The sequence below is a fragment of the Saimiri boliviensis genome, chromosome 1 (assembly GCF_048565385.1).
Source record: "Saimiri boliviensis isolate mSaiBol1 chromosome 1, mSaiBol1.pri, whole genome shotgun sequence".
Lineage (NCBI taxonomy): Eukaryota > Metazoa > Chordata > Mammalia > Primates > Cebidae > Saimiri > Saimiri boliviensis.
In genome coordinates this window covers 194,360,993-194,375,037 of record NC_133449.1, presented here as the reverse complement: position 1 = coordinate 194,375,037, position 14,045 = coordinate 194,360,993, and the positions used below count along the sequence as shown (strand labels likewise).

Sequence of the window (14,045 nt, the reverse complement as noted above, 5' to 3'; positions counted from 1 at the left end):
GGCCCAAACTTCTTTTACCTTGAAAGACCTGAATATAAAGAGAATAAGTTTTAGAAGATGACTGCCTGAGATCAAATCCTGGCTTCAATCCTAGCTCTGTAATATCTTGGCTAGATACCTTTTGGCAAGTTTCTTAACCGTGCTTAATATGTGTATATAGAGAGAGGAATTGTGTCCTAGGATGGATTTTAACAAGAGCCTCCCCCATATCTAACTTAGATAATGATATATGGACAAGGTTTTTGGACTTTTGAGTTGATATTGTAATGGGATGCAACTCTAGGGATCTTAGGGTGAGTGAATTTGTTTTGCATGTGGGAAGAATATGGCTTCTTTGGGGCAAGAAAGGAGACTGTGATCGTGAGAAAGGCCTTCCAAAGGCACTCATATCTAATACTCAGAACCTAGAAATGTTATTTCATGCGGCCAAAACAAAACAAAAACTTTTCAGATGTGATTAAGGATACAATCTTGAGATGGAGACATTATCTAGTCCCTCAAAGTAGAAATCGGAAGTAAATGAGATGTAGAAGGACTAAATCCGCTATTGCTGGCTTTGAAGATGGAGGAAGGATGTTGAAGTTAAGGAACGCCTAACCGTCTTTAGGAGCTGAGGGAAAAAGAAACCCACAAAACAAGTAAACAGATCCTGCCCAGCCTACAGAAAGGAGTGCAGCCCTTACAATACTGATTCTAGTGATGCAAAACAGACTTCTGATATACAGGGTTATAGGATAATACATCTGCATTGATTTCACCCTGTAAGTGTGTGAAATATACTAATTCATGAAGGTTACTTTTTAGAATTGTTAGTAGGCTCAAACAACTTATAACAATACCTAATACATTGTAAGCATTCAGTAAGTGTTAATATCTTTCTAGACGGTGAGAGGAAGCTAATATGTAAATATTTCTATGAGATACATAAACAAAACAATCAACAAACTATATAGAAACTATTTTAAGAGAACTTTGCTAACTGATTAAGTTTCCAGAGATAATAAGCTCTAAGATTATGACAAATATTCATATCTGTAATCCAGTAATTTGGGAAGCCAAGGTGGGCAGATCACTTGAGGTCAGGAGTTTGAGACCAGCCTGGCCAGCATGGTGAAACCCCGTCTCTCCTAAAAGTACAAAAAAATTAGCCAGGCGTGGTGTCCTGTAGTGCTAGCTACCTGGGAGGTTGAGGCAGGAGAATGGTTTGAACCAAGGAGGCAGAGGTTGCAGTGAGCTGAGATCATGCCATCGCACTCCAGCCTGGGTGACAGAGCAAGACTCCATCTCAAAAAAAAAAAAAAAAAAAAAAAAAAAAAAAAAAAAAAAATGCTTACAGCCAGAAGAGCAAACTCAAATGCATGCACAGGATTTGCAGGTAAAGAAATAATAGAAATAGTTGAGTTTGCGACTGCAGCAGATTGAAGGAATGGCCCATTTAAGAGGCAGATTGTAGCCTACCTAACTAATACCAATAAAAATGCAATGCAGACCAGTGTTTAGATAATTCAAATTTTGAGCAGCTCGAATCCCTCAAGTTCTATGAAATCTCCAGTTTTTAAATGTTGAAAATCAATCCATGTTTAAACACATACAGATTATAGACACATAATTTTCAGGCAAAACTGACCATGTCTGAGCCACACTATAGCAAGAGGCTCTCAGGTTGGTGTCTCTGATCAATTAGTGAATTAAATCCAAAAAGGTAAGATGGTTTTGAATGTTTTTTTGGCTCTCTCATATTCTTACATCATAAAAGCATTTGTCACAGTGCTTTTGTATATCCAAATCTAGGAAACTGATTTATGTGAAGTTTGTATCATGTTAATCAGAAAGACAACTTCAAATTGTGTTCAAATCCAGTTTATTAAAATTATTTGGCAATTTTAGCAGTACGAAATCTTTGACTATGACCATGGGACACAGACGTGAGTTTTTGTTTTGGTTTGTTGTGGTTTGGGGAACATGTACTTTCAATCCTCTGCACTTCCTTTCATTACCAAATGGCAGAGTGCCGAAAGTTTCTCTATTACTCATAGAAAAGAAATTTGTAAGCTAAGACTGAAAAAATAAAATCTACAGATTCACAAAAATTATCTTCCGATATTAAGAACATACAAAGTATACTAAAGACATCTACATTTAGTCTTCCAGGTAATAAAGCAAGCATTTGATGTTTGAGGTTTCTGTTTCTACTTCTTGCTAATTACAGTTCAGAGACCAAAGTATTTCCCAAAGTTATTAAAACCCTCATTGACATTCCTAGTATGGATTCAATGGAATTAGAGGATAGAACTAGGAGAGCACTTGAAAACTTGCCTTTAAAAATCAAAAGACATTTTTTTCCTTAGTTGGACTTTTCTTCTGCAGTAGCTGAGGGCACTATTTGCTTACTTAATGCCTTATAATTAGCATCTGCCTTACAGTAGATCTAAATATTGGCTTATTTAAGTATATTACTGGACATACATGGTAGGTAGCCTTTTTGCCCAAGGCAAACATACAGTGAGCCTTAAAGTAAAACCTCAGAGGGTTTGGTGCTCCTTAGTTGTTCTCCAGCGAGCCCGAAGTTGCCTGTAAAAAGGGGAAAAAAGAAAGTTGTGTAAGAATCTTTACAAAAGACATTGTACCTTGTTCTAAATAGTTCTGGTTTTGCAGCAGCGTATGAAAACTCAGCAAGGGCAAGGGAGCCTTGTTGTTTTTCTTGCAATAAGAGTATTTCTTAGGGTTTGGAGTGTGAAAGATAACGAAGAAGGAGGGCGATAATGAGAAAATTCCACCCTGGCTTCCCTCAGAGGCTGAGCTTTCATTAAGATTCATAAGGATTGTTTTTGGTCTCGATTTCACACATTCGCTATTTCTGGACATTCTGATCATTAAATAACATATTCCTCTAAGCGAAGAAATTATTTCAGAGGTGGAAGACTGCCCTACTATATTAGTGTTGGTTGCCTTTTCATTTTTGGTAGGGAATGCTTGCATCTCAAGGAGGAACATGTTGGTATAGTCTATTCACATTTGTGGTATAACCAGCATATCAAAGAGTAAGCAAACTTGGCAAACTAAATGGACACGTTTCTTTGTTGTATCATCAGAATAACCTTTACTATGCAACTTACTCCTGTTGGCCCAGTAAATTGGACCTATGAATAGTAAGTCACAGCAGTAACAGTTATAAAAAATCATAGTTTTCACTCTTATTTCCCAAGTAAATGAAAACATTTTCTTTAAAAATAAGCATACATTTTGAAGTTTCTCAAATCATCTTTGCATCTCACTTGACAGGTTTTTTAAAATAAATAGAAATGATAGTCTCTAAAGTTCAATAAAACAATCAAGATATATTAAACCTTACCCATGAGTTAATCCTCATCTCATTCTTCAAGAATCCTTAAAATATTCAAATAATATTTAGAACAGCAACAAAAAGCAATGCATATACATGGCGTAATAGCACCAGCCCACAGAGCATTTAAATCTAGAAGAAACTATACTCACATATGGAGTTCTGATTCCAAATTTACTATGGAATGTCATGGTGACTTTGTTTTTATGTCCTGTTCTTTGATCAAAGGCATGGCACGTATCAAAAGGCGGACTGTACAAATGAAGGCTCACGGCGGGCTCTGTGTGACTGATGTTCTCTACTCGGTGTAAGCCGATGGAATCTAAACAATATCCGAGAGGGAAAAATAGATAAAGGAGCCTAGACAACAGCTGTACGCAAAATTTCTTTGAGTCATCTCAGATTATGAATCAAATGTGATGCATATGGAATAGAAATTAATCAGAACTTAACTTCTGAAGATAGTAAGTGACGTGCATGCATTAGCCTCTGCTCCTTCCTGAAAACTCTCTCCAGTGGCAGTAAAAGAATAAAAAAGGCATCAATATTCAAAGACAAAAATAGGAAAAAAGAAAACACTAACAAAAATTTGAAAGTAAGATGGATAGGTTTACAGAACAGAGAAAGCTAAATGCTAAGCCATCCATGGGGAAAGTCAAGAAATAACCTGATTTATATCTTGAAACTCCAAAGAGCACAGGAATTGACAGCAACAGGTACTTCTGGAAATGAGAGTAAAAATAGGGCTACAGATTTAAAAACTGGTTTAAAGCCTATTTAAGAAGTAGAATCTCAAAACCCTTTATCAATTCTCTCTCCCTTTTTTACAGTAGCAGACTAAGATCTAGTGTCTAGAAAGAGTGTAAGAGATCAACTTGAGACTGATGGAAATCAGGTGAATGAAACAAAAATTTCCATACTGAATGATAAAAATCCCCGTTTTAGTCACCACCTAGCTGTGAGAATGTTGCCAGACAAGATTTTTCTCTCCAGGCAGAAGATAGGAAGCAGCTTCTCAGAGAATCTGATTGGCTCAAGAGAAAAGCTTTAAAGACATTCCCGAAGGAAAAGGCTATGCCAGATTATGCAAAAGTTAAATCCAGTTGACAAGCTCTCCTCATGTTCAGGACTACCAATTAATTTTTGTGTGCTTGGTTTTTAAATGTTAGAACATTGCCAAGGTCACCAGACATTTGAGCAAGGCCATTAGGATAAAAGACAGGGGTCAGAGAAAAAAAAAAAAAAAAAGCAACCTGCAACAGAGACTACTCAGGGGAAGCGTTCAAAAGCCTATCATTAATGTTTTCCCAGAGATAAGAGGAAATACCATAAAAGGGACCAAAAAATCAAAAGAGGAGGTAGAAACATAAACAAGAAAAGAAGAGTTGGCAGAAAATGCTGAGGAAGACTCAAAGAACAAAAGAACAAAGACAGAAAATGAAAGAAAAAAAGGACAGAGGAACAATTCAAGAGATTTAATATCTAAATAACAGGAGTTTCAGAAACAAAATTAAAAACAAAATTCAAAGAAATAATCTGTGAATGTTTTCTTGAGTTGAAGGACACAAATTCCCAGATTAAAAAACCCATTGAGTACCCAGCACAGTGAATGAGTCATCAAACAAGATACATCACTGTGAAATTTCAGGATACTGGGGACAGAGAGAAGGCACCAAGAGAAAATCCCAAAAGTTTCTAGAAAGAAAAAAAAGGTTTTACAGAAAGATTCAAGAATCAGAACAGCACCAGATTGTCTTTTTCCTTTTGTTAAAGACACGGTCTCATCCTACTGTCCAGACTGAAGTGTAGTGGTGTGATCTTGGCTCACTGCAGCCTCCCACTCAGCCTCTCAAGTAGTTGGGACTACAGGAACCTGCCACCACAACCAGCTAATTTTTGTGTTTTTAGTAGAGATGGGGTTTCACCATTTGGCCCAGGCTGTTCTTGAACTCCTGGGCTTAAGCAATTCTTCCAGCTTGGCCTCCCAAAATGCCGGGATTACAAGTGTGAGCCACATGCCCAGCCAGCACTAGGCTTTTGGTAAGAACACCAGAAACTAAAAGACATAGAAATTACCTTCACGGTTCTGAGGAAGATGTTTACCAGGTGTTAATCCACACCTAGCTAAATTATCAATCAAATCGTAAGAATTGAATATAGAGATTTTTAGATATATGTGGTCTCAAAAATTTACCTTCCATGAATCCTTTCTTGTGGAGCCATTGGAAGATATGCTCCACCAAAACAAGGGCATCAATCAAGAATGAAAAAAATCATGAGATCAGGAAAGAGGGGATCCAACCGCAGGAAACAGCAAAGGGAAAGCTTGACAGGATGTCAACCTTACATTGCAAGGAACCTCAGGATCACAGCTCACCCCTGGCCTACAGACCAACCAATCTGTGCTGAAGTAGTCAAGAGGCCGTGGGAGAGCGATCTTCAAGAAGATTTAAAAACAACAACAACAACAAAACAGATGAAATACTCAATTAAAAAATGTTAATAAGCTTAATATAGTTACAAGAAAGTTTGAGGGATTAATCAAGGAATGAATTCAGCATAGCTAATGTAGGCACCCCACATGGCTTTGTGCTTTCTTCTTCATGATCTAGCTCCATGACTGCGCATCATAAAGAAGAATGTAGCGTAGAACCACAAGACTGAAGTTCTACTTCTACCTAATTAGCTAGGCTATCTTTGAACAAATCACACCTTCTAGGATCTTTCATTTTCCTTATTTCTAAAACTGGGGCCTAAATCTCAGACCTGCAAATTCTTTGATCCTGTAGCTCGTTGCATTCATAATACACTGGTTTAAGCACAGTTTTGAACAAATGCTCAACACTGCAGGTACCTGCATCATCTAATGCATGCTGGACAATCTTGCAAGCAAAGACTCTGCAAAAACAAGTCACCCATCCTTTAGAGAAGCTCCTACTATTAATAATCCAAGCATTATTATTATATCTTGATCTTTGCTTCTTTTTCCTTTATGATCATGGTGTACCCTCTGTCACAGTAACACTGGACTTTTCCTGGGACTACTTATGAAGGCCAGTTAGGTCCAGGCCCCATCAACCTTTTGCCTATTGCAACAGGCAGCTTGGTCTCCTTGCCCCAGCCCTCCCTTCTCCTCCATCCTATGTTGCATGCTGCTACCAAATCAATCAAGGCATTTCCAATTACAACTCTGCTGTCCAAAGAAAGTCCTTACTTTTAGCTGGTCTTGCAGGCCCATACCCTGAGCTCACTTTACTCTCCTGCGAATCCACTGTCCAAGCTCATTCTTCTTTCCTTCCCCCAGTTCTTGAATAGTTTCCATGTTTTTTACAACAATTGTACCTTCACTTGTGCTCTTTCTTGTATCCTTCCCCCTGATCACTATCTCCACCCCTACTTCTGCAACTTTAAGAATCAGAGGTTGAAAATTTGTGGCTTTGAAGTTCTTTGGGTCATTAGTCTACAGAAATAATATATCCCACCCAACATTTTACTGCTTGGCAAAATTTCATATAAAAACCAGAATTTCCAACTTCTATGGAAAAAGAAACCAGGTTGATCTCACTGGAGCTGGGTGGTCATTGCTGTCCTCTTAGTATGAGGTTTGTATACTCCTATTCATACCAGGCCTCACCACAGCTTTATCCCTGGTATATATCACTTCCTTATCTGTTTGAATTCTATAAGCTTTTGTGTGGAAGACCCTTGAAAAAGCTTACCTATTCTTAAAGATCTGATCTATTTTCACAAGCACTCTGACTCCAGTTGAAAGTAATTATTTTGAAAGGTGTTTGGCTTTATTGTGAATGTATAGACAACAGACTTGTTCTTGGAAATCTGGTGTGCCTTATAGATAGCAACCCTCACATTATTTGGGTAAATGAATCCGAGCTTGCTGACATATCAGAAACTAACATGCTTGTGTTATGTGAAAACTTCCATACCATCTGACCATTGCGAGTGGCTTGGATTTCTAGACTAATGGACTAAATGTGTTAACATTTAAGGCAAGTATGGAGGCCAGTAAGATTTATAAAGGAAAAAAACTTGCTTTGCCAAAAAATACTCCCCAAAATTCATAATACTTTATATAGATGGGATTCATGCTGATTAAGAGCACAGGTTTTTTAATCAAAGTGCTTAGGTTCAAATTCTGGTTGCCACATAAAAGCCAAGTGACCTTGGACAAGTTATTTATTCTTCCTATGTGTTGGCAACCTCATAGGTAAATGGAAATAAAAACAATCTGTTTCATATACAGTTTAATGAGCTTTTTGGAAAGTTACTATTCCTTTTAGGAATATGGAAGTTAATGCCTCTCCTGAAAAGCATTTGGCTATCCCATATCCCATTTAGAAAAGAGAATAAATTCTTGGTAAGATATGTATAAATCACTGGCCAATAATGTGCTTTGTAAAATTTCCCTGGAGGATACTTTTTAGGTATGCTCTATGTATTTTAGAAAAACAGACTAGCTAGCATTCTTAATTAGTTACAGACATTTTGTTCTATTTTCTAACACAAGACTAATGTTTCCAACTTGATCTCTTTGGTTGAAAGACTCCACTTAAGTAAAATCATATTTTATTTTAACTGTCAAGTCTTGGCAAGTAAATGAGTTTTCAGTGGATTCTAATGTGCATACATATGTTTTCAATAAGTGATTCCAACCCAGATGCAAAGGCTTAAAAAACAAAACCTGCTGTGTTTAAGTCATTTCCTAACTATTTTAAATCATGACTCATCATCCAGGTTCTACTGCATAAAAAGTATAAGTAACCAATATTTCAAACAAAAGGTCACGTTTCTTCCCATTTGCCCTTAGAAAAAGGATAAAATGTTACCATTGATGTAGGCACACTGGTTTTCCCTCAAGACTCTTTCAGACTTCTTGACCATCTCATTGGATTTTTTGTCAGGCCAGGCAAATAATGTCTCCTTTAGATTTCCCTGTAGCATCTTCAGAAAGCAGTGGGAGTTGGTATGATCATGAATACTGCTATATGTATACAAAATGACAACCAAACTCAGTAGATGGTCTAATATCCAGACCTGCATTAACAGTCTTCCCAGAGCTGACATGTGCACACTGTTAATAAGCCATCTCCCAGGCCAAAATCCATTTCAGCTGAATTTTTTAAATGTTATCAATTTACAGTTCAACAATGTTCAGGTCAAAATAATAAAATAATACGTCATCTATATCAATTCATATAAAAGATACAATTTTGATGCATACCCCTACTAAAGAAGTTTTTTTTTAAACTTTGTTATACTACTACTTTGATGACAGAAACACAAAACCAGCAACATTTTATCTTCCCCCAAATACATATAACTCCCTTAATCTGGGCTAGAATTTGATTATGAAAGTATAATAGAGAACTTTTAGAAAGGATTAAGACAATCATCCATAATAATTGTATCACACTGAGAAGATTCACTTAACATTTAATGTTTTTTTTCCAAGGCTTTTTTCTCTTTTCTCCTTCTTTTGGAAAGCTGTGGGAGAGAAGGCATCTGTATGTGTATTATCATCCTAAAGTTATACTGTATATAAAATGCTAACATTTTGTCAATTTAGAGTGCTCTACCTATGATTACCTTTCAATATTGGTGGGAGAAAATTAATTGGAGAAAACAAAGGATTTATTTATGCAATCTTAGAGTAAATAGTATTTAAATATATGAAGTAGTCATGGTTACAGGGTTGATTAAAATACATGCATCTATATACATTTTGGGTATTAATTTTATATACTGAATTTTATTAATCTATATATGTACCTTAAGAAGAACTTGTTAAGAGTCCCACTTTGGACATAAGGGGCTTTCAAAAATATTGACAGACTGAATGGAAACACTTCATTCCATATGAGTAAATAAATGCACTCTACAGACCTAACTTTCTAAACACTTACACATTCATGTTTCCTTTCATAAAAATGGATCTAAATTATTGCTTTTACCATTTTGAAAAGACTGAGAAAGATATGTTTCAAAAGATAGTCATACTTGGTTGATAATAAGACTGTGAAATGTAAAACTAAAGACAAATTAACGTGTTAAGTTTCAAAGAATAAGTTGCCTTTTCAGTAAAGAAACTAAATAGTTAACTTGAAGTAGAAGTTTTCTGAATTTGCAATGCTTTTCTAGCTTCAAATCTCCATGCATTGGTCTTTGGTCCCACAATTGTTTACACACCTCAAACACCACAAATGTCAAGTGTAAACACAATTTCACATACAGAAGACAGAGTTAACTTAAGGGGCTACTGACCTCTTTTGATTTCATTTTGGGGACTGGTTTTAATGTGTGTGGTTTATGTATGAATGCCTTCTGCTAACTCCCATGAGAATTTTTGTTGGGATTAGGGAACATTGTGAACAAGTGATTAGAAAATGAGGGCTGAGTGTTGATGGCTCACACCTGTAATCCCAGCAATTTGGGAGGCCTAACTGGGTGGATCACCCGAGGTCAGGAGTTTGAGATCAGCGTGACTAACATGGTAAAACCCCGTCTCTACTAAAAATATAAAATTAGCCAGGCATGGTGGCTCATGCCTGTAATCTCAGCTACTCAGGAGGCTGAGGCAGAATTGCTTGAATCCAGGGAGGCAGAGGTTACAGTGGGCCATGAGCCAAGATCATGCCACTGCACTCCAGCCTGGGAAACAAGAGCGAAACGCCATCTCAAACAAAAACAACAACAATAACAACAACAACAAAAATGAAAGAAAAGAAAATGAGATTTGTTGGTACTTGTAAGACTTGTAGCTAGCCTGGTACTATTCTTTTCATATGCCGGAAAAGATGCTCTAGTAAATATCTGTGAATGAATAGTTATTTTACCTGCCATGTCCTTCACCCCAACAGAGAATCATCAGATTAAATTTTCCATTTCCTTGATCCACAAGATTTCGGGTATACCTAAAAAAAAACACAATATATTCAGAAGTTTTAGTTTGGTTGCTGAAACAAACACTGAGAAAAATAAGCATGTCACCAAGTACCATTTATTCACAATTGTTAACATTTCTACCTCTAAGCAACTTTGAATGCAGTTTTCTAATTAGAAATCCAACACAAATGAAAAATCCTTTTTTACAGTTTATTTTGAACTACTGCATTTATAGAGGTAGCTGCTCAGTTTTAATTAATGGCACAGGAAAAATTACAGAAAAAAAATGAAATTGCATGTCAATGTGACAGCCTCAAACTGATGGAGTAAGTTTCTCAGAGAAAGTATTTGCAAAGTGCATTACTGCTCCAGACAAGAATGTTGCTATTTTTGCTTGTTTGTTTGTTTGTTATTTCTGCCTGTAGCTAAATCAGGACTTGAGAAACAAGGTTTCATTAAATGGTAGCTGTTCTAGAATTCTTAGTTTTACTAAAGCCTAGACACAAACCACATTCAAAAGCCCTTATAATGAAAAGCCTTCCACAAATACGGTGGTGGCTATCTAAGTACCAGAGCAAAGGAGACTATGTTAGGGAAGTAAAGAACCCTCTAAACCTCTTACAATTAGGAGAAACCAGTACTGGCAAACAAATACACACACACACACACACACACACAAACACACACACCCTACAACCAATCACCACCACCACCAACAACAAACTGCAAACCACAATCAGAACCATAGGACCAGGAAAAAAGCAAATCAACATTAAAGTTTCTATTGGTACAAGCTATACTGTTGACAGCATCTAGTTAGCAAAGTTTCATAATTATGAGATTCATTTAGACCATCAGGTTAAAGAAAAGGGGTCTTTACTCCATTGTTGTGGAGTTTTTGTTCCCTTGGTCATCAGTTAACTCTTGACCAGCATGCCCCTTCCATCCTGTGCCATTCCTTCCCACCCTCAGTGCCCGAAGAGCATGATCGTCGAGGGAGTTACTTAGTAAGTGATCTTTAGCCTCAGTTTTCCCTACTTTGTAGCTCTTTATGACCTAACAAGAAGCTGTCCACACAACCTTTCATTCACATTAAACTGAGTTCCTGCAGAAGGATCCTAATTCTTCCTCCAGAAGTCTTAGGATATTCTTGCTTCTCTGCTGCTTCTTTTAAAGAATTCACAGCCTAGCCCACACTGGAGCATATTCTGTCTTGATTCTTCTGCACTGGCCCTCCCAAGATCACAGCGCTAGGAACCTATTCAATGCAAAAAATACTGTAGAATTGACTTCTCTCCCATCTCCTGTCTTCCTCCAACTGCCCACTCAGGACTATATCCCTTAATGAGCTGTATGCCTCAGATATCTGTGAATAGATCAATCAACCCAATTGGTTGCACTTCAAAAGATTTACAGTTTGTCTATCAAGACTAATTCGAGGTCCTTGAAAATACCCTTGTTCTAAAGATTAAAGATTAAGAACCGTTACCGCTGCCCATCCTGGTTTAATAGTGGTTTAGAGTGTAGACTCCGGAACAAAAACTGCTAATTTGAACCCCCGGAGCGTGGAGCTGCTACTTGATAGAAGATCTTGTGCAAGTTATTCAAACTCTTCATTGCCTACCATTCCTCATACGTGTAAAGTGACTGGAAGAGTACCTGTCCCATAACAAGTCTTCAATTACCTGGAACAAATGCAGGAAAATGTAAAAGCTAGACTCTCTGGTAGCTTTTACAGCTACAGAAGGCCTCTATCATGAACAAAGTTGGTAGGAACCAAAGGAATTTCCTCAAGTCACTTGCGAATGAAAAATGGGATCCTTAGTCGTCTTTACTTTTTTCAAATCCTAAAATACATCTGAAACAGCCCATGCCAATGAAACTTGATCAAACATCCTACATGTTAAAGAGTGACTAATAGAACCTGCTCCCGAGAAAAACAAACTTCCTTCTTTCCTTATTCTTTTCTTTCACTTACCCCTTTCTCCCAACCCTAAACCCAAAAAGCCGTAAGGACAGACACGCTGGCTGCTCAGAAAAAGTAGAACCTCTCACACATGGGGTGATTAAATTTTACCTCTGGCCCCGGAGGACTGGTAGAGAGATTTGACTTAATCACCAAGACGGGGCTGCCAGAAAAAAAAAAAAAAAAAAAAAAGCCAGCTTACCAGGAAACCTCACTCAAGTACATCTAGGGAGTAGGGGGTCTTTAATTTACATTGCAGATCCTCAGAACCAAGGATAAGAGAAATCAGATCGTTTGGGGGCTGAAAAAACGGCGGTTCTATGTTTAATTCGCAAAAACAGGCAGTGGATTTGAATAAACCCGCAGTCGGAGAAACCAGTTAAATTGTTTTGGGAGAGTGAACAGCAGAAATGGCATAGTGGCAGCTGACAGCCCCAAGACTGTTTTTATTCATGTAAAATGCCATTCAGCTATTTTACATGAATAAAAACGCCTGCTAGAAAGTGCCCGGCTGCAGGCGACCAAAGGCACAGTGATGGAGAACTGACGTCGGGGACTTGTGTTCTTCATCATCACCCTCTTCTCCTGATGGCTGACGTAGCGCTCTCCTGAGAGCACCCTCTGCTAGTCCCGCCAGACGGTTCCTTAAGGTGCCAGGCGGGCCCGAACCTGAGTGCGATCTCTCCGCACCTCCTCGCCCGGGGTTAACGATGACTTGGGAGTGTGGGCATTGCTCCTGAGGCCAGGGGCAGGAAGGGACTGGTGGTTTGGAAGCAGAGGGGTTTGCGGGAGAGGAGAGAACAGAAAATCTCTCAGACGCGCGGTGGTCTTCCCTTCCTGGCGCCTACCCGCCGTCCAGCGCCGCAGGCCAGCAAGGCCATAGGATCCACCTCTCGCCTGCGCTGTGGCCGCGGAGCCCGAAGAGCTTCGTGCCAGCCCCGCGGCTTGCCAGCGAAGGGGCGAACGGTGGATGCAGAGCAGCTGGAGCTCCCCGAGCCAGCCTCTCGGGGCTGCGTCCCCCACGTCCATTCCCCCTCAGACTGGACGAGTGGGCGCCGCCAGGCTTTGAGGCTGGTGCGCGCTCACCTGTACTGGTCGAACTTGGCGTACATTGCCCACTCGGCGGGGTCGCTCTCGTAGGCTTCCATGATGGCTTGCACCTCCTCTACATTGACCTCGTCGCCGGCGAAGAGCTGGTGCAGGATGCGGATCAGATCGACCAGGGTCCGTGGCTTCAGCACCTCGGTCTGCTCCATCCCGTGGGGAGCTGGCGGCGCGCGCGTCTCACTGCTGGGCTGCGGGGGAGGAGCTGAGCTAGCCAAGGAGCTGGGGGCGAGGGAGCCTAACGGCCCGCTAGACAGCTAACCAGACACACACGCAGGAACCCAGCGTTCGAGTACCAAAACGCAAGGATGTCCTCCCAAAGACAGCAAGAGACCCACCCCCCTGGCAGCGCAGTGGGTCCCGGTCCGCAGGAGACGCGGGCTGCGCACAAATCAGGTTCAGATCTGCGGGCTTCACCCTCCCAGGCCCCTTTTAAGCGCTTGGAAACACTGGGAATGTACCAAAGGCCCTCGGAGGGTGGTGGAGCGAGGCGGAGAAACACCCAAGAAAGGTGGCGGGGGCGAGGAGAGACTGCGGTCACGGCCCACGCACACGGACCCTGCTGCCCCGGGCTCCGCGCCTTTCCAAGAGGCCCGTTGTTTCCGGGTCCCAGGGCTCGCGTGGGCTCCGCGCAATCTCTCCCCTACTTCAAAGGCGCGTTTTAGCCGTCCTGCCTAACTCCTCTCCCCGCTCCACCTCCGCCGCTGTGGTTCGCGACGCTGGGACGTAGAC

General features: G+C 39.9%; 1 protein-coding gene across 1 annotated transcript; it reads right to left on the bottom strand.

Annotated features, from left to right (window-relative positions):
- Window positions 1–1,844: 1,844 nt before the first annotated feature.
- Window positions 1,845–13,730, bottom strand: CDO1 (cysteine dioxygenase type 1). The gene is made up of 5 exons (XM_003920682.4): window positions 13,296–13,730; window positions 10,195–10,272; window positions 8,188–8,342; window positions 3,496–3,665; window positions 1,845–2,571 (listed from the first exon to the last, which is right to left on the bottom strand). Exons 1-5 carry the CDS (start codon window positions 13,463–13,465, stop codon window positions 2,542–2,544), a joined length of 603 nt encoding a protein of 200 aa, XP_003920731.1. The 5' UTR covers window positions 13,466–13,730; the 3' UTR covers window positions 1,845–2,541.
- Window positions 13,731–14,045: the final 315 nt, after the last annotated feature.